The sequence below is a fragment of the Stenella coeruleoalba genome (genome assembly GCF_951394435.1).
Source record: "Stenella coeruleoalba genome assembly, chromosome: 19".
Taxonomy (NCBI): domain Eukaryota; kingdom Metazoa; phylum Chordata; class Mammalia; order Artiodactyla; family Delphinidae; genus Stenella; species Stenella coeruleoalba.
In genome coordinates this window covers 49,057,564-49,076,098 of record NC_137165.1, presented here as the reverse complement: position 1 = coordinate 49,076,098, position 18,535 = coordinate 49,057,564, and the positions used below count along the sequence as shown (strand labels likewise).

General features: G+C 63.3%; 3 protein-coding genes across 11 annotated transcripts in view; 2 read left to right on the top strand and 1 right to left on the bottom strand.

Annotated features, from left to right (window-relative positions):
• ASPSCR1 (ASPSCR1 tether for SLC2A4, UBX domain containing) overlaps positions 1-5,232 on the top strand; it is a 30,793-nt gene extending 25,561 nt beyond the window's left edge. For 4 of the 6 annotated variants that reach the window (XM_079904011.1, XM_079904014.1, XM_079904013.1 and 1 more), the window contains 7 exons: positions 395-457; positions 1,018-1,070; positions 2,131-2,255; positions 4,444-4,495; positions 4,732-4,801; positions 4,877-5,052; positions 5,137-5,232. In XM_079904011.1, coding sequence (XP_079760137.1) covers positions 395-457; positions 1,018-1,070; positions 2,131-2,255; positions 4,444-4,495; positions 4,732-4,801; positions 4,877-5,010 — 497 coding nt within the window. In that variant the 3' untranslated portion in view covers positions 5,011-5,052; positions 5,137-5,232. Of the gene's footprint in view, positions 1-394; positions 458-1,017; positions 1,071-2,130; positions 2,256-4,443; positions 4,496-4,731; positions 4,802-4,876; positions 5,053-5,136 lie in introns of those variants that run through there. The other 2 variants (XM_079904012.1, XR_013824992.1) reach the window with 2 other exon arrangements.
• A 1,177-nt stretch (positions 5,233-6,409) lies between these two features.
• On the bottom strand, positions 6,410-10,498 carry CENPX (centromere protein X). 2 transcript variants are annotated; one of them, XM_079904079.1, is made up of 5 exons: positions 10,326-10,498; positions 7,667-7,718; positions 7,399-7,452; positions 7,011-7,099; positions 6,410-6,916 (listed from the first exon to the last, which is right to left on the bottom strand). In XM_079904079.1, the coding sequence occupies exons 1-5, from the start codon at positions 10,353-10,355 to the stop codon at positions 6,902-6,904; spliced, it is 240 nt and encodes a 79-aa protein (XP_079760205.1). In that variant the 5' UTR covers positions 10,356-10,498; the 3' UTR covers positions 6,410-6,901. The 2 variants fall into 2 exon arrangements, with proteins under 2 accessions (XP_079760205.1, XP_079760204.1); XM_079904078.1 differs by lacking the exon at positions 10,326-10,498 and having other exon boundaries at positions 7,667-8,081.
• Positions 10,499-10,661: 163 nt separating this feature from the next.
• LRRC45 (leucine rich repeat containing 45) lies at positions 10,662-18,508 on the top strand. 3 transcript variants are annotated; one of them, XM_079904006.1, is made up of 17 exons: positions 10,662-11,270; positions 11,751-11,812; positions 12,201-12,271; positions 12,550-12,728; positions 13,003-13,131; positions 13,974-14,086; positions 14,457-14,515; positions 14,807-14,884; positions 15,185-15,320; positions 15,423-15,500; positions 15,598-15,709; positions 15,795-15,865; positions 16,288-16,380; positions 16,490-16,582; positions 17,128-17,301; positions 17,385-17,532; positions 17,803-18,508. In XM_079904006.1, the coding sequence occupies exons 1-17, from the start codon at positions 11,051-11,053 to the stop codon at positions 17,997-17,999; spliced, it is 2,013 nt and encodes a 670-aa protein (XP_079760132.1). In that variant the 5' UTR covers positions 10,662-11,050; the 3' UTR covers positions 18,000-18,508. The 3 variants fall into 3 exon arrangements, with proteins under 3 accessions (XP_079760132.1, XP_079760131.1, XP_079760133.1); XM_079904005.1 differs by having other exon boundaries at positions 12,991-13,131; XM_079904007.1 differs by lacking the exon at positions 16,490-16,582 and having other exon boundaries at positions 12,991-13,131.
• Positions 18,509-18,535: the final 27 nt, after the last annotated feature.

Below are 18,535 nucleotides of genomic sequence, written 5' to 3'. Positions count from 1 at the left end.
CCAGGCTCCTTCCCTCGGGGCCATGGGGCAGGCAGCGGGTGCAGGGCTGGGGACCGGCTCACGTTGGAGGCTCGGCAGACCAGCTAGGCAGTACCCGTGGGACTGGGTGGCCCCGTGCACCCATCTGTTCTGAGCATGGGTGGGACAGAGGGGCACCCAGAGAAGGGTGGACCCAGGTCTCCCCCACACCCAGTAGCGGGGTCTTTGGCCTGGGGCTGCAGCTCACCTGGAAGGAAGGCAGCAGTGCCACCAGTTCTGAGTGGGGTTCTTGGTGACCCTGGGGAGCGGGTCTGCACACAGGTCGGACCTGGCTCCCGTCCCATTGCAGAGGGGGCCCGGCCCTGGAGTGGGTCTGAGTGTGGGATCCCTGCTCACCCCACCCTTCCTCCTGCAGTGGGGGATTTGCGGGACTTCGTGAGGAGCCACCTGGGCAACCCCAAGCTGCCGTTCTACCTGTGTAAGTGCTTTTCTGGGACCTCCTGCTCAGCAGCCCTGGCACCTCCCAGTTGGGGCTTGAAGCAGCTTTTCCCACAGAAACAGCATCATGGGGCAGGCAGGTCCTGTGCCGGTGTCTGAGCATGAGTCCGGGACTGGGGAAGTTGGGGAGGGAGGTTGACCCTCCTCAGCGCCCCTGTGCCCTTTGCTTCCCACCTGGCCAGGAGCTGTAGGGGCTGGGGGCACAGGGGCGAGCTGCTGGCTTCCTTTGGAGGGCGTCTGGGTAGTGAAGGGTCAGGCCGCAGGGCTGCACAGGGAACTGTGAAGGGCAGGTGTCCCCTTGCAGGTGAGTCTGCCCGAGGCCCTCTTCCCAGCTTCTTGCTGGGTTTTTGCAGCGGTAGAGTGATGGACGGGGGGATGTGAGCTGAGGAGTACTTCAGAAATTCCTCAGCTGAGGCCTATGGCCCAGGCCTCATGCTCACTCTCAGGCCTGTCCTGGGGCAGGGGGTGCATGGGCAAGGGATGGGGGGGGTGATGGGGGGCGTGAGGCGTTTCCTGGCGCAGACAACCATCTTTCCGCAGTCATTGCTCCTCCAAAAACCATCCTGGACGACCACACGCTGACCCTCTTTCAGGTACTGCCTGCCTGCCTGGCTGGCTGGTGGGTGCTGCTAGGCTGGCCCGGGAGGGGCACCTGCCCAGGAGGGAGCGTGAGGCCGCAGTCGGGAGTATGATAAGGCCTTTTAGAGGGTGGACTAGGAGGGAGCAGGGTGCTGCTGAAGTCAGTTTGGGGGCTTTCCAGCCTCCTCTGCCTCCTGCCCCGGTGGGGATGGGCCTGCCCGGCTGGCTGCCACCGTCCTGAGCCAGGACTGCCCCTGGGTCTGGATGAGAAGGGGCTGGCAGGTGGGGCTGCTTAGGGGAACCCCTTAAGGGCCAAGGGTCAGAGGCCTCGGCTGCAGGTGGCCAGCTGCCCAGACGGGAGGGGCTGCTGCCAGGCCTGCTGCCCTGCCCCTGCCTTTCCCCTGGGCCCTGTGGCCTCCTCTGGGAATGCCGTGGTGGGCCCTCCCTGCTAGCTGGAGGCCCCTAGAGCTCCCAGGGTGAGGAGCGTTGATCCGGTGCCCTGCTGGGCGGCAGTCCAGAGCAAGAAGGAATGTCCTGTCCCTTCACCCCAGGAGAGCAGCCTGAGGCCTCCCCAGCCCTCTAGCCTAATGGTTTCCTCTTAAAGTGTCTTCAGATATTTTAATTAGTAACAGAGGCTGGCCTTTGTTGAGTGGCCAGCAGGCCCTGCAGAGGTCTAGTTGGGGCAAGGGGGTCTGCTTGCTGCTCAGGACTGCCACCGTCATGGGGGGATGGGGCCAGAGCAGCAGAGAGGCTGGAAGCCCACCAAGGAAAGGAGTCAAGGTTGGGGGGAGCAGGGTGCTTCCCCTGCCCCCACTCCCCCTTCTCAGCCCCCTTCTGCAGCCCCCCGGGAGCCCCAGAGGCACTGGGCCTCCTTCCTCTATCCCCACCCGCCCTCCCTCCCTCCCCACTCTCCCTCGCTGGCCAGCCTGTTGATAAACATTGAATTTGGAAGATGCTTTGGGATGGAGAGGGGCCAGCGTCCAGGCACCCCCCTCCAATTAGGAACCCTGGGGTGCTGCCTGTCCCGCCCACGTGGCCTGATTCCTGGTGACACTCTGCCCCCGCTACCAGCAGCCGTCTCCTTTCATCCGTCAGCTCGCCCTGGAGCCGTGGGGCCTCTGCTCGGAGTGGCGTCCCTGCCCGCCCGCGATCAGAGAGCTGGCAGGGCTCAGGGAAGGAAGGCTTCCTCCCTCCTGCGGGTGAGCAGGCGCGGGCGCGGAAGCTGCTGGCTTTCATGTCCCTGGCAGGGCCGCGTTCTGGCTGCCGGCTGCCCTGGAGGCTGCCCGGGGGCTGGTCCTGCGCCCCAGAAAGTGACAGCTCAGGGTGGGTGTGGGGGATGGCAGCCCAGTGCCCTTTTTGGCCACTGGATCAGGTCAGAGTGACTATTCGTTGGGAGAGGCCAAAAAAGGGTGAGGCCAAGGATGGGAGGATGCAGAGGACCCAGTCCGTGGACACAAAGGTCCCCAACCCCCCACGTCGTACCTGCTTCCTGGGACTGAGCCCCCTTAGTGCTGGTTCTGCCCCAAGCCTCAGGGAGCTCACTCGGCTCCTGTCTCAGCCACCCCCACCACTGCCTCGCCCAGAGCCCCTCCATCACCCTTAGTGGGCCTTGAAGACCACCATGATCCATGTAGACCTCGTCAGCCTGAGCAGAGGGGTACACCCTCCCTCCTGGCGGTCATGGTGGTCTTCTGTGCCGTCCACTCACCCCTTTTCCAATGGGATTCCCTGAGACACAGGCTGGCAGGTAGGGGGCTTCCAGCAGGTGCTGAGGAAAGGCAGGGAGGCCAGGTTCAAGAGGAGCTGCCTCGAGGGGCCCAAATGGGTCCTTCAAGACTTCAAGCTCTGCAGCTCCCAGACGGCCCAGCCGGGTGGGTGGCCCCAGTGCCTGGCGGGTTGGCTGGGTCAGGGTCTGGCTTCACTGCGCTACCCTAGAAAGGTTGAGGCACTGTCCTACCTGTGTTTCTCTCCCCACGCCCCCAGCTTCCAGTGCCTCCAGGGCCCTGGGGCTGCCCTCCACCCTGCAGCCCATCTCCCCGCACCAGGCTATCATTCCAGGCATCACAGTGGGGTTTCAGAGTGTTCACGGCCCTTCTCTGTCCCTCAGCTTCAACTGCAATCTCAGCGTTCCTAGGCCTGGCCTTTGAAGCTTCCTCTTATTAATACTCCCCGCCCAGACGCCAGGAGCTCAGAGCTGGGCAGAGAGGATGCGCTCAGCTGGCAGCAGTGGCCCTTCCTCCAGAGCTAAGGACACAGAGCCTTGGGCGGTGGCCTTCCTGCTGGCTCAGGCCAGCTTTGGGGCTTACAGCCATGGTCCTCGTCGGGTGCAGAGGCGGGAATAGAGGCAGCTTACGACACTGGAGGGCTTCGGGATCCTCTGCAACAGCCCTGACTCTGCACCACAGTCCAGCCCCCTACCTGGGAGGCCTCCGGGGGCGTTTCGGGGGCCACGTGATGTGTCCTTGTCCCACACCTGCGCAGGTGGAGCCAGTCCTGAGCAGAAATCTTGCACCACCACCCCCATGGACAGGCCTCCGGGAGGGGTGTGGGGACCCCAGTGCAACACCCACCCTGCAGGACAGGCTTGATGCTGGCTGGCACTGGCTTTTCCTTATCAAGTGAGACCAGTGCCGAGTCAGGGAACCCACCTATGGGCTTTTGGGTCAAGGCAGTAGGCCTGGAGGCACCGATCAGCCTGGGACTCCCAAAGCAGCTTGGCTCCCAGAGCCCCCCCCCCCCCCCCGCCTTCCCCTTGTGCCGGGGCCACTGAGGGTCCCTCCCCTGGTGCTCCTGTCTCCAGTCTGGCTGCTTCCAGTGCACCTGGGCTCATATGTCAGTCCCTATGGAGTGCCCCCGACTCCTGCACTCTGTTCTTCGGGCAGCACAGGTGAGGGAGGGGAGTGGGGGGCATGGCGGGCTGTGCCCCATGCCCCCACCCATGCAGTTCGGTGTGAGTCTGCATCTCCTCTGACCTCTTGACCTCCTGCAGTCTCTGCTGAGGGCGGGGCCTTCCAAGCTTAGTTCCCACCTTCAGACTGTCAACTGTTTACCCCGGGAACTGGGCAGGAAGGGGAGGTAGGTAAAAATGCCAGAGCACACACACCACGAGAACTTCCTGTTCAGCTGGTGTTTGGGGCTGGCCCTAGGATTCGATGGTCTGATGCCTTGGCCTGGCTTGCACTGGGGTTGGTGCCAGAGGAGGAATAGGTGAAGCTGGGCAGTGGACTGCACGGTGGGAGGGGCCTGGTAGGGCCGTAGCCCTCAGCGGAGCCCTGGGCCTTATGGGTGCAGCACCCATGAGGCCAGCATGGAAGTGCAGTGCGGCCCTCTCTGCCGTTCTCCACGGTGCCCACTTGGTCCCTGAGCTCTCCTCTGTCCTCCCTGCAGGCAAACCTCTTCCCTGCTGCCCTTGTGCACTTTGGACCTGAGGAGCCAACAGGTGGGTGGGGCCCCCCTCTGCCCACCGCTGCTGACCAGCCCCGGGCCGCACATCCCAGCTCATCAGACGCCCCAGAGCAGGGGACTTCGGGTCTGGGAGGGAGACCTGTGGCCCCGATACCCCATACCCTTCTCCTGGGGGCTTCAGGCTGGGTCACGCCCCCTCCCAGAGCAGAGCAGCAGTAGGCAGGGGCACCCCATTCTCTGTGGCCTGAGGGTAGGCTGGGCCTCCTGCAGGCATCTACCTGGAGCCCACGCTGCTGGAACACACCATTTCCCCGTCTGCAGCTGACGTGCTGGTGGCCAGGTGAGTGTCCACAGAGGGTGGGGAGAGCCCGCTGCCACAGTGCCCACCATCTGGCACCTCGGCCTTTGTTCTCAGGTCCATGTCCAGGGCTGCTGGAACCCCACCCCCGCCACCAGCCCCTGACCCTGTGCCCGTTGAGTTGGAGCCAACTGCTGAAGAAGGGGCAGTGGGCCCCCCTGAGCCCAGCCCTGGGACGGCCCAGCCAGTGAGGAGGGGTCTGGGCAAGGTGCCCAAGTGGCTGAAGCTGCCAGGTACTATGGGGGGTGGCCGGGCAGGGAGGGGCTGCTGGGCGGGAGCCCAGGGCCCAGAGGTCATCCCATGTGTTTGCGCTGCAGCCAGCAAGAGGTGAGAGCCGCCAGCCCAGAGGTGCCACTCTGCCAGCCACAGGACCCCTGCCCACCCTGAGCGGGAATAAACATGCAAGCCTCTCTTGAGACCCTCCTGTCGTCCTTTCCAGGGCAGAGGCCCTCGGTCCTCTGACCCACGGCCCTCCTCCTGCTGCTGCCCCTGCGCCGCGTCCCCAGCCGCGGGCCTCCAGCCTGGCTGGACGGTGACGTGGGCCTGGGAGGCTGCTTGCTGGGGCTTGTTCTCCTTAACGAGGGCACAGGTGTCTGCCCTGAACCGCCTGCCCCTTGGTTTTTACTTCACTGACGTTGTTCATGACGACTCCTGTAGGCAGGACACGAGTTCAGGGAGAAGGACCTCCAGGCATCGCCTGCCTGGCTGCATCTCAGGCTGGGCCCCCAGCCCTTGGCAGGAGAGGGGCGGACGCAGCCCCCACCCTGCGGTGGGACCGGGCAGGGCTGGCCTGGGGTTTCCCGGTGCCCCGCCCGCCCCACCATCTGAGCGCACTTCAAAGTGGCTGTGGGGCACGGGCTCTGGCACTTGTCGCCAGCCTCTCCCCTCAGGTCTAATGACTTCCACATGCGCCCAGAGCTTTGAAGCCCTGAGACTCCCTGCAGGAGGGGGGAGAGGGGAGTGGGGGGCAGAGGCGGGGAACGGGTGCGAGAAGGGGCCAGCGGGGCTAAACTAAGGAGGGAGGGCTGGCCCCCCACCCATGCCATCCTTGGGCATGGGGGTGGGGCTCCTGGGTGCCCGTGGCAGCAGGGGCAGACGTCCCTCCCCAGGGGAATAGGTCCTCCAGCTCTGTGAGAGTCCTGACCCCATGGTCACTGGGCCCAGGGCCCTCTGGGTGTTTCTGTCCTGGGCTGATGAGTCCCAGCAGCTTTCAGAACTGGTGGGAGGTGGGTACTGTGTTGGGGGGGAGGGCAGCCAGGCCTCCCGACTGGGCTTCTAGCGGCTCCCAAGCAGCTCTGAGCTGCCTGGCCCTGTGGCCCTGGGACCGGTGGTGCTCCCCGCTGGCGTGGCTCCCCCTGCCCCACCAGCACCCCTGCCGGGCCGGTGGCACACCACACTCACGGCAGCCCTGTGGCAGAGGCACCGTCCCAGGCGAGCAGCCACACGTGCGAGGGCTCCGATTTCACAGCCTCTTGAGCCTGGCCCACAGCAGGGCACTCACACATGCTGTTTGTTATTCTGTCCTCTCCCAGCTTTGAAGCAACTTGACTTTGGGTGATTAATGGCAACAGGAGGCTGTGCCTGGGGAGGTGGCTCTGATTTACTGACGTTGCTTTGTGAGAACAAATATACAGCTCAGGCAAGCATCTTTTGAGAGGAATATCAGACGGCTAGAAGGTGACACACAGGCTTTGATGTCGGTGGCAGAACCACACCGTTCTGCTCGTTTGTGGAGGACACACAGGCTACCTGCTCAGGCAGGCGGGTCTCCCGCACCTGCTTCCCGGTGACCAAGTGCTTCTCCCACACCGGTGGGTGCTCGGCTGTCCTGAGGGCGGGGGGCGTGAGGGGAGGGCACCAACCCAGGTGCAGGACCCTCATCCTGTCAGTGACCCCTCTATCTGCTGCATCCCGGCCATCAGCAGCAGGCAGAGGGGATGACAGGGGGAAGAGAGTGGTGCTTTGCTGGCACCCGGCCAATCCTGGGAGCTGGAGGAGAACCTTGGGGGATCAGCAGCTCCTGTCCTGTCTGAAGCCAGAGGCCGTGACGTGGAGCGGTGGCCACAGTGAGGGTGGAAACCCCTAGAAGTCCAGAAGCTGTGGGGGAGAGGAGCGCTCAGAGCCTCGTGGATGTAGCCACCCCCCCACCCCCGTCTCCTGGGCCAGGCCCTGTTCCTGGAGGTGCACCTACCAGCTGAGGCAGCACCTTCTCCAGCTGTTCCACGTCCACTTGGGCCAGGTCCTCTGCCTGGGCCTGCCGGACGCTGCGGATGGCCGCTTCTGCCGTGATGCAGGAGGGAAGTGAGGCAGAGAAGGCTTGGGGGGCCTTGAACCCTAAACCCCGTGGGCCTCAGCCCTGGCTGCTGGCCCACCCCCGTGCCAGCCGACAGCTCAGAAGGCTGAGGTTGGGGCCTCTGAAACACGGAGCTTTTCAGGGACAGGGAGCTTAGGTGCTTGGGGAAAAACTGGAAAAATGTGTCTTGGTTACCCCACTGAAAAATAAAATGCAAAGCGGTCGTGAATGATCCGGACGGGCCTGGGTGGGATACTAGAGAACACTGCTGGGTCCTTCTGCTCACCCACAACGAAGATCTTGAGCAGCTCGGCCATGAGCTGCAGCGCGTCCCCGCTGACTGCAAGGTGAAGGGAGAAGGTTACAGACACACACCCTCTCCCTGCTGCCCCACTCTGCCCTCACTGCTGCTGACCTCACGCTCTTGCCGGTGACCTCAGCCCTCCGTCTGGCCCAGTCCTCTCTGAGGCTCTGGCCCCTGCAGAGGTGCAGTGCAGGGTCCCGGGTGCCCAGCAGTCCCCGGCCACCGCCCCCCCACCCTCCCCTTCACACACCTTTGGTCTTGTCGTCTTTAAAATGCAAGTGCAGCAGCTTGCTCACCAGCTCCTGAGGGACGGAGGGGGCGTCAGTGAGCCACCGCCCCCGCCCCTCTGCTGCACACCCCTTAGGCATTTAGTTCTGGATGGGATGGGATTGTAATTTCTGGCTGGAAATGCTGTCTGTGGGGCTCTCCCAGGGTGGGGAGATTAGGCAGTGGGGAGAAACCTCTCTGAGTGCCTCCAGGAGGACCAGAAATTAGATGCAAGTGGCAGACCGGTGGGAGCAGCCCAGGTGCCTGCCTGCCGCTCTCTGGGGCTCCAGTTCTCATGGTATCCAGAGCAGTCCTGTGCTCCTGCCCCCAGGGACGAGGTGCTCTCCCCACACTGGGCCCCTTTACAGGCCTGTCCACACCACCAATGCTGCCCGGCTTTGCCAGACCCTGCTCTGGGCACTGGGTCAGCTCCATCCCAGGTCCCTCCCTGGAGCCTACGACACGACACGACACGTGGAAAGGGATCTTCCTGTAATGGGGAAGGGCACTGTGGGAACCGCAGAGCTGGGGAGGGGCCAGGCTCCTCGGTCAATGGGCAATCAAGGTAGGGGGCAGGGCCCAGACTATCTGCAGGACTTCCTGACCAATGAGGATGGGACAAGGGCGGGCCCAGGCCAAGACTCCTCAAGGGAGAGGCTTGAGCCCCAAAGTATGGCACCACTAAGCGGATATAGATTCTGGGGATCAGCATCTCAGGAGCTCAGCTTGGAACATGTTGCATGAGGGACACACGTGAGGTGTCCAAGCAGAGCAGCCATTGGGTGGCTGGAACTCAGAGATGGTTGAAGCTGGCGATGAGGATCTGGGAGGTTGCAGCACGTGGGTGGACCAAGGGAGGTTGCTGAGGGCAGGGACCAGCCAGAAGAGGCTGCGAATGAGGAGCCAGCAGAGCGCCAGGGGAGGCGGGAGGACAGCAGCAGTGGGTGCCCAGGAGAAACTGGGTGTCGTGCAGGGAAGGTGAGCTGGGGACCCACCAGGCCTCTAGCCTTAGCCACGGAGATGGCACTGCCTCACCCAGTGCAGCTCAGCAAAGCTGGAGAGCAGAGTGGAGGGAGCGGACCCTGACGAAGCCCTGGCTCAGGAGGGTAAGAGCTCGTCACCAGTCACTTGGGGCAGCACCAAAGAAGCAGCCTCATCCTCCCAGCAGTGACCACGTGAGCTTGGCGCCACCTGCTGGCCCTCCTCGCTGTGTACCTGAAAGGTACCAGCAAAGGCACAGAAGGCTCTACTGCTCCGCCAGCTCCCAGACCCTGGGGAAGAGCTAAATCAACCAGGCTGCTGCTGGGGGGCAGCTGCATGGGGTTGCCGTGATAACTAAAGCAGTCAGCACCAGCTGGGAGCAGAGGTTCCCTAAACTTGCAGAGGGTAGGATGGGACCTGGGATGTGGTCAGCCTTTGCCCCACTGTGTGGGGGCACCACGACCCCTCCCCCTCCCCGGGGACAGCCCTGCTCACGGGTAATGACCGTAACCCCAGCTCTGGCCAGAGCCCTCTGAGGGTGAGGGCTCCAGAGCTGTGCAGGACTGCATGAAGGAGGCCCAGCCCAGTGCTCCCCTCTGCAGCTATTACAGTGGAGGATTCCTACAACCCCCTGCCTCGGTGGTTTTCCCTTTGACACTATATACCCCTTGTAGGCCAGGGCAGAGTGACGATTCTGGGTGATAGAAAGAGAACACCCACTGGGGACTGGCTGGACAAGTACTCATGAGGGGCTGAGACTCTCCCTCCTGCCCACAAAGGCCTGATATCAAGGGCTCAATGTCACCTAACCTTAAGACAGAGCAACAATGTGAGACTCAGACCACTTACAGCCTGCGGGGTGTGGGAGGCAGCTGACCTCACCACCCACCCACCCAGAGCCCCATTTGCCAGGTGCAGAGCAAAGGGGCTGACTCTGGAGGCGGATGGCCTGGGTTTGACTCTAGTTCTGCCTCTTTCCCACTGGCAGGTGGGGGTAGTACCAGTACCCATCTCCTATGGTGTTGAGCATTACACGGGCTAATCCATTTCAAGTGCATGTAACAGTGCCTGACTGTGCTGGGTGTGCTGCTAAGAAAAGCACTTGTAGAGCCACGTACACACCAGGCAACGAAGCCAGCCTGGCTCAAGTGAGACGCAAAGCACAGGGCTGGTGTGATAGGAAACAGGCCAAAAGGAAGCTTTAGAATACGCAGGCGCCGAGACTACCCGCGAGCTGGGCCGCACTGTGCTCTACGCTAAATTCTTTAGGGTGAGTCCTGCGGATCCCGGAGCCGCGGGGCGGGAGCCCAGGCTCCTCTCTGAGCCTCCCTTCATTTGTGCTGGCACTTACCCCTGCCCGATTTCTGCAGACCCTCTCCCTCTTGCCGCAGACCAGGCTGCCTACCCAACCTTCCGCTACCCGGCCGCGGGATCCCATCCACGGAGGACGAAAGGTGTGCAGGACGAGGGTCATTGCCAGATTCTGGGAATGGGCTCACCCTATAAGGCACCCGACGGCAGCGCGGGGGCTGGCTCAGGATCCGCACGTGGGTCACTCAGGGGACCGGGCCGCAGCGTCCCCGCCGGACCCGCGCGTGCCCCCCGCCCCGGCGGCCTCGCCCCGCGCCCCCAGCCCGCCCCGCCAGCAGGCCCTCTCTCACTTTCCGGAAGCCGGCGCCGATTTCCTCCATGACCGCCACCAAGGTGCGCGCCCTCCGGAGCCCCGCCCCCGCGTCCCCAGCCAATGAACCTTGAGCGCGCCCTCCGGAGACCCTCCCTCGCGACTCCAACCAATCGACAAAGAGCGCGCCTTCTGGAGCCCCGCCCCCCGCCTCCAGCCAATGGACCCTCCGCGCGCGCCCGCTCCTTCGCCTTCACTAGCCCGCGGTGAGCGCCCCTCCTCCGCAAAGCCTCCTGGGAGTTGTAGTTTCCTCCAGGTCTTCCCGACGCTCCCTGCTCTTCCTGGATACTGAGGCGCGCGGCGGCCGTGACGAGCGAGCGGGGGGCCAGCGGCGCGAGGGCTGGGGCATCGGGCCCGGAGCCCAGGGGTACGGGCGACGTCCGGACGGACCGGCCCCGCCGCTGGAGGCCCCGCCCCCGAGGACGCCCCACCTCCTCGGTCCCAGGCTTCAGCGGTCCGCTGAGAATCACCCGCCCCTGCCCTCCTGGGGCCTCGCGCCTGTTGGACCAACTCAGTTTGCGCCTCTTTTCCTGGCTGCCGAAGACTTAGAGTCTTTGTGCCCCCACTGAGCTGCCGGGGGCTCTCTGAAGGCCCCCAGGGGAGAGGCCCTGCCGTACTGCCCTTCCCCGGCTTCCCGATCCCAGCTGGCTCCTGGTGAGGCCTGCCTAGGCGCTTTCCGGGAAGCCCTTCCTACACCCCAGGGACATGGAGGAGTTCCGGCGCACCTACAGCCGGCTGTGCAAGGAGAGTGGGGCCGAGCCCCAGGAGACTGTTCTGCAGCAAATGCACCAGCTGCCGCAGGGCCGGCTGGACCTGGCCACACAGAGCCTGACAGTGGACACCTGCAGGGCTCTGGGCAAGCTGCTACAGAAGGAGGCACTGCTGACGGAGCTCGTCCTGAGTGACTGCATGCTGAGTGAGGAAGGTGGGCACCAAGGGCCGGCGGCCCAGGGCAGCCCTTCCAACTTCAGTGTTGGGGCCGGGCTCCCCTGGCTTCTTTTTGCTCTGCTGCTTATTAGCTGCACGTGCCACAGTCCTTGGTGCTTAGCATCTCTAGCAGAGAACTCAGTCTCACCCGATCTCTTCTTTGTGAGGTTACTCCCTTTTACTGTCATAAAGCAGCAGCAGCGTCCTCTCTGGAAACCCGGGAGCAGAAGGCAGTTTCTCTTTGTAATGGGAAAGCCTTAGTGTCCCCTGACTTAGGAGAGTCCCGCTGTGCTGGTGAGCCACCCGACTCCACACCTGGCGGATGTTTCAAACCTGACACAGGAGTGGGGTGACTCCTTTTTGGCATGAACCTTGGCTGGTGGGGGCCACTGGGACAGCCGTCTCTCCCCTATGTGTGGGGAGCTGACCCAAGACGGAGACACCAGGGGTGGAGGGTGACTGCCCTGCTCTCTTACAGGGGCCGTGCTGCTGCTGCAGGGGCTGTGTGTCAACACCATCGTGCGGTTTCTGGATCTCAAGGTGGGTGGATCTGCACTCAGGGGCGTGCCACCTGAGAGCAGGAGTAGAGAAGATACAGGTGTCCTGGCGACCAGGGGTCTGCATGGTGGCCGGAGACTGTGTCTGTAAGCACTCTTAGCACACAGGCTCCGCACCATTTGCTCATGGTCTCACGCACGCGTGTCGGTGTTCTGAGGGCAGGAACGTGAGTTCCAGAATGTTCTCACAAGCAAACTGAAATAGCCTGCATTAGGAGGCCACTGCGGGCAGGGAAAGCAGAATTTGAAAGGAGCCACACCTTCCGTTCGCCATGGCCTCCCCCACCGCCTGACGCCTGACGCCTGGCGAGGGTATTCAGAGCCCAGCTCAGGATGCCGGGGAGTGACTGGCTGGCCTCTTCCTGTCCTAGGGCAATAACCTTCGCGCCTCAGGGGCCGAGGCACTGGCAAAACTCCTCCGACAGAACAAGTCCATTCAGAGGTAGGGTGGCGGTCCCAGCCCCTGCTCTCCCCCGAGCCCCCGCTCTCTCTCTGCGTGGTTCTGGGTTGGCTCCAGCGGACACGGTTCTGCAACATGAGAGTTCACGCCTTCATGCCGGTCTTCCGTGGTGGGGAGTAGGCGGGTATGAGTTACTCACGCGCCTCCAGCCTTTCTGCCAGAGACACCCAAGCCTGTGCCCCTCCTCAAGCCCGCTGGACCCCATGGGAGCAGGATGGGAGCCTTCGGGGCCACGCACCTCACGTCCACCCTTCCTGCAGCCTAACCCTGGAGTGGAACAGCCTGGGCACGTGGGAAGAAGCCTTCGCGGCCTTCTGCGGGGCCCTGGCAGCCAATGGCGCCCTGCGGCAGCTGGACCTCCGCAACAACCAGATCAGCCACAAGGGTGCCGAGGAGCTGGCTCTGGCCCTGAAGAGCAACACCAGCCTCCAGCAGCTTGGTGAGGCCGCCAGCACTGGCCTCTTCGTCCTCAGACCGGGCCAGGAGGTCTTGGTCTGGGGGGGAAGGGGGAGGGGTTGCATCTCATCGCTTCCTCAGCCCTCCCACTGCTTCCTTTGTCCTCTCCCAGAAGGGTGGGGGTGGGAGAGGAGGGGCACGCTGAGCTGGGCTCCTGATCTGTGGCCGATCGCAGGGAGTACCAGTATTCCAGGCTGGGCCAGCCCTCCCACCCCCGCCCCGTGCTTTCCATCTGGCAACACCAGATTTCCCTCCAGACCTGCGCTGGAATCACATTGGCCTCCTGGGGGGCCGCGCCCTGGTAAACTGTCTCCCCAGCAACAGAACCCTGTGGAAGCTGGAGCTGGCTGGGAACAGCATCCCCGGTGACATCCTCAGAGCCGTGGGTACGGGCACATGGAGCCGCTGGTGGCTTGCACTGTTTGGAGCAGGACATAGAGCTGATTCCCTGTGTCAGAGACTCAGCCACTGAGGGAGGGGTGGCTTGGGCCAGAACAAGTAAACACGGCATCACGATGGTAGCATGTTAAAAACAGAGGAAGTGAGAGCAGGCTCCAGGGAAGAAAAGGCAGCGGCAGGAGCCTGCAGAGTGCCGACTGCCTGGTGCTGCGCCTCACCCTCCTCGCACCACGGTCTCCGCCTGTCATGACCCTGACTCTTCAGCCCCAAGCCCACTGAGCACTCTGCCACTCCCCATGGCTCGTTGTCCCACCGGCAGCGCCAGCCACCCAAGGGCCCGAGCCTGGGTTGCAATCTAGTGTGGCATCACCACCTGCTGGGTCTGCCCAACGCATGTCCTCTCCCACTTCTTGGTTCTTGGGCCTGCCTCTGAGTCACCCCAGTTGGCACTGTGGCCACTTCGGGCTGGCCTCTCTCCAAATGCTGCCTGGACCTTTCCAGAGCATGGGAGCTGAGCACACCATTCACCTCTTAAACGTCACAAGCTGGCCTTTGGCCTTTGGGGCGGAGCCCAAATGCCCACCTTTTCTGGCAGTTGAGCAGCCTCTCCACCTCTCCCCGTGTGCCTGTTCCCCCTCCCAGGCTCCTGGCTTCACTGTTGTCCCTACCCCCGCCCCCTCTGAGCCCCTCACTTGCTAGTGCACTGAGGGGTCTGATTTGTGGGGTGAGATACCACCTCGCGCAGTGTCTTCTGGGCATGGGGCTGGGCTGGCCGTTGGCCACTCCTGGGGCTCGGCCTCCCGGTAGACAACTTGGCTCTTTCCAACAGAGCAAGCCATGGATCACAACCAGGACCGGCAGACCGCCTTCCGGGAAAGCCAGGCCCGCGCCCACGTGCTCAGCAAGGAGGTGCGGCACCTCCGGGAAGAGAAGTCCAAACAGGTGAGGACAGTGCTGCCTCTGACTGCAGGGCCTCGCCCCAACCCCAGCCCCGCCCTGGCTGTATGGACAAAGGGCCCCCCTCAGCCCCCGTGCCATGGCCTTGTTCCTTCCTTCTGGGCCCTGGAGCCTCTCCAAGCAGCCAGTAGCCAGGCCTGAGAGGCAGCCTCTTGTTCTGATGCCCTCTGGCTGGGTGGGCGGGTAGGTGGGCTTCCCCTCTGGGCCTCCCTGCGTGGGAGCCACTCTCCCTTTGGATGAGGCTGAGCCCTTTCGTGTCCTGCCGCCTCAGTGGATGTCTGCTCTCCTGTCCGCTGACGGTGGGGAGTGGGCGGGCTCTGGGCCTTGACCGGGCTCTGGCTGGCTCTGTCCCCAGTTTCTGGACTTGATGGAGACGATCGACAGACAGAGAGAAGAGATGGTCAGGAGCAGCAAGTGAGTGTGGCCCCAGGGCCAGGGGGCAGGGAGGTGGTGCGCTGGGGGTACCCGGGCTTCGGGTCCTCACTCTGGCCTTGGAGTGACCTGACGTGAGCCTCGTCGCCTGCCCGTGAACAAGGTTGTGGGGTGTGTTTACTGAGGGAGTTGGCTGGAGGGTTAGAGGCTGCACCGCGACTTCCTCAGCCCACACCTGGAGGTGGCGTGAGTGTGAGGAGCAGCAGCTGCCGCAGGGAGGGGCCCAGAGGGCGCCAGGGTTTGGGTCTCTTGAACCCTCCTCTGTGCCCACAGGGCGTCGGCAGCACGCGTGGGGCAGCTTCAGGAAGCCCTGAACGAGAGGCATTCCATCATCAACGCTCTCAAGGCCAAGTAAGGAGGAGCAGAGGGTAGGACGCCAAGTAAGGAGGAGCAGAGGGTAGGACGGGGTTGTGCGGAGGCTTCAAAACACTTTAGAGACCTGCCCACAGGGCAGAGGAGGACTGTCCAGACAAGGACTCGAGTCCCCAGCGTACAAAGGAGGTGGAGGGACCGCTGGGATGGTAACCTGGGAACGCTTCTTGGAGGAGGTGGGCGCTAGCTGGGGTAATAGTCTGGCAAGAGTGAGAACAGCAAGGACTTAGCAGAGTCTAGAGGAGGGATGGGGTGGGGCTAGCCCTTCCCTCCTTGCAGGCTGCAGATGGCTGAGGCCGCCCTGGCTCTGTCAGAGCAGAAGGCCCAGGACTTGGGGGAGCTCCTGGCCACCACAGAGCAGGAACAGCGGAGCCTGGCACAGAGGCAGGCAAAGGAGCACAGGCTGGAGCAGCAGGTGGGCAGGGAGGGCTGGATGGGCAGGTGGTTGGGTGTGGGGTAGGCAGGCGGTGCGTGGTGGCAGGTGTCCAGTGGTGCCCTTTCCCCATCTGACCCCCAGGAAGCTGCAGAGCGGGAGTCTAAGCTCCTCAGAGACTTGTCTGCTGCCAATGAAAAGAACTTGCTTTTGCAAAACCAGGTATGGGGGCAGGGTGTGGGGGCAGGTCCCTGGAAGGCCTGGGGCAGGGCTTCAGGGAAGGGGCCAAAGCTTCCCTCCCTCAGTGCCGGTTTTCCAGGTGGACGAGTTGGAGCGGAAAGTGAAATCTCAGCAGGATCAGCTATTCCTGACCAGGCAGGAGCTGACCAACACGGCAGCTGAGCTGAAGATGCGGGCTGTCCAGGCTGAAGGTGGGCACACACAGGGCTGCCACTGGGTCCTGAGAACCAAGGCCCCCAGAGGAGTCCTACCCACGCTCTTCCCCTGTGCTTCCAGAACGCCTGGAACTGGAGAAGAAGAGGTCCCGGCAGAGCTTGGAGGACGCGGAACACCTGCGCTTCAAGGAGGTGCCTCATTAGTTGTGTCGTCTGGCCTTTGCTCTCTCCGCTTCATCGGGGCCTGCAGACACCTCGGTGTGGCATGGTGTCCCCAAGGCGCACTCCTGGCCAGGCTTCCCTCGACAACCTTGGGGTGCTGGTGGCATTTCTCCAACAGCCCTGGTAGATGTCAGACCCAGAACCTCCCCACCAGTTTCTAGAAGGGACCCTGACTGCTGGGGCCACAGCGCAGGCTGCCATGTGCTCTGTGCCACCTGGGGTGCAGCACTGGGACGTGCCGTCCATCCTCACTTCCTGTGAGGTCACTTGGGGCAGCACTCACTCGGAAGTAACAGAGTCCCCAAGATTCACCTGCCCCCAGGGTGGGGGTCCCAGAGGGGAAGGCTGGGGAGCCAGCGTGCCAGCCCTGTCCCCACCCCACACCTGGGCAGGTGGAGCACATGACTCGCCACCTGGAGGAGAGCGAGAGGGCCATGCAGGAGAGGGTACAGAGGCTGGAGGCTGTGCGGCTGTCCCTGGAGGAGGTGAGCTGGGCGCCAGGCTCTGCTCTCCCCTAGGGAGGCTGGGTGTGGCCAGAAGGGGTCCCTGGGCAGGGGCAGAGGGCAGGCCCAGTGGTCACTGTCTGCGGTGTAGGAGCTGAGCCGGGCAAAGGCCGCGGCACTCAGTGAGCGCAGCCAAGCTGAGGAGGAGCTCATCAAGGCCAAGAACCAAGTCCGCCTGGAGGAGGTGAGCCCAGGGCCACGGTCCGCTGCTTGCAGCGCCCACTGGGGAGAGAGGTCTGAGGGGTTGGCATGAGCTGCCTGGGTTGCACAGCCCTTTGGGCTTAAGTGGGCCAGACCAAGGCTGTCTTCTGACTCTGTAGGGAGGGACAAGGGAACAGGAGGTCCAGGGGTGCAGAAAACTTAGACGAGGACACTCATCCCATCAGCACCATATCCAGCCCCCCCCACGCCCACGCAAAGAGCCAATGGTCCAGCCCCAAGGTGGGGAAGGGGTTTGGCCCAAATGTGCAGCCTGTGACCACATGGTGGAAGTAGGGGACCAGAGGCCAGAGGGCAGGATGGTGTCAGCCTGGGACATGGGGGAGGCTCCTCATTCAAGTTGAGCCCATTCAGAGCAACATATGCTATAACTTTAGTGACAAGGCAGTTTCCACATTGCAAACATACGCTCCTCTTTGTCTGAAGGTGGGGCTGGGGGGTTCACTCCTCTCGTGAGCTCAGGGCCACAGGCCAGAAAGCAGCTCACCAGCCCCTCTCCTGGGCCTGCAGCAGCAGCGCCTGGCTCACCTGGAGGAGAAGCTGCGGCTGCTGGCGCAGGCTCGGGACGAGGCTCAAAGCGCCTGCCTGCAGCAGAAGCAGGTGGTAGCCGATGCCCAGGCGCGGGCCAGCCAGCTTGGCCGGCAGGTGGAGGGCCTGACGCGGCGCCTGGAGGAGCTGCAGCAGGTAGCCGGGACATCGAGGGCTCCCAGGGGTGCCCCTGGTGCCCCCAGCTGCCACCTCACCCCCCCCACCTCCTTGCCTGGCAGGAGCTGAGCAACAAGGACCAAGAAAAGGCGGCTGAGGTGACAAGGGTGCGGCTGGAGCTGCAGGAGCAGAACGGCCGCCTGCAAGCCGAGCTGACAGCCCAGGAAGCGCTGAAGGAGAAGGCAGCGGCCCTGGAACGCCAGCTGAAAGGCGAGCTGAGCGCCACCCCCGCCCCCCTGTGGCTTCTCTGCAGGGCCTTCCTTACTGGGTCATCCCACAGGAGGAGGAGGAGGCTGGCCTGGAGAGCTGAGCTTGGCCTAGGTCTCAGCTCCAGGAGGTTCTGGTAGGGGAGGCTGGGTATGTGTGTGCCCAGGGGACCCCGAGCGAACCCCACCCTGCCGGCCCCCTGCGGACCTCTGGGTTGGCAGGAGCCCAGGCAGTCCCCAGAGCCCCTTCCTCACTGAGCTTCCTCCCTTGCAGTGATCGCAAGTGACCACCGGGAGGCACTGCTGGACAGGGAGAGCGAGAATGCCTCTCTCCGTGAAAAGCTTCGCCTGAAGCAGGCCGAGATTGCCCGGATCCGGGATGAGGAGGCCCAAAGGGCCAGCTTCCTGCAAAATGCTGTTCTGGCTTATGTGCAGGGGTCCCCCCTGAGGACCTTGAGCCCCCAAAAGTGAGGGGAGGCAAGGAAAGTCTGAAAGTGGCAGGAAGGTGGCATCTGTTGGACATCTTTGTCTCATGCCTGCCTCTCCCTTCTTTACAAGGGACAGGCCATGGGTAGGTCCGGGCTCTTTAGGCAGGGTCTACAGCCGGTGACTTGGAAAATCAGTGCTGGATGTGAGATGGATGTGAGAGCAGGACGGCTGCAGCTTACCACCAGAGTGCCCACCTGCGGGGGGTCCAGAACCTCGCTGGCCAAGGGGGCTGGAGAGGGCCCCAGCCCCATCCCCACTCCTTCATCCCAATCACAAGGAATGATGTGCCTGAGAACACAGACCCATGTTGGAAGGAGATCTGGGGGAGCAGGCCCGAGCTCTCCTGGCCCCACCCACCACAGTTCAGTCACCTTTCACAACCATGAGCTCCGCAGGCCCCAGCGCTCACTCCAGGGTGTTCTGAAATACAGACTTTTGCAATTTGTGATACATTTTGGCCCCAGTGCCTTTATCCAGTATCAGTCTTTTCTCCAAGCTTGGGCCCTTCAGGAAAGGCC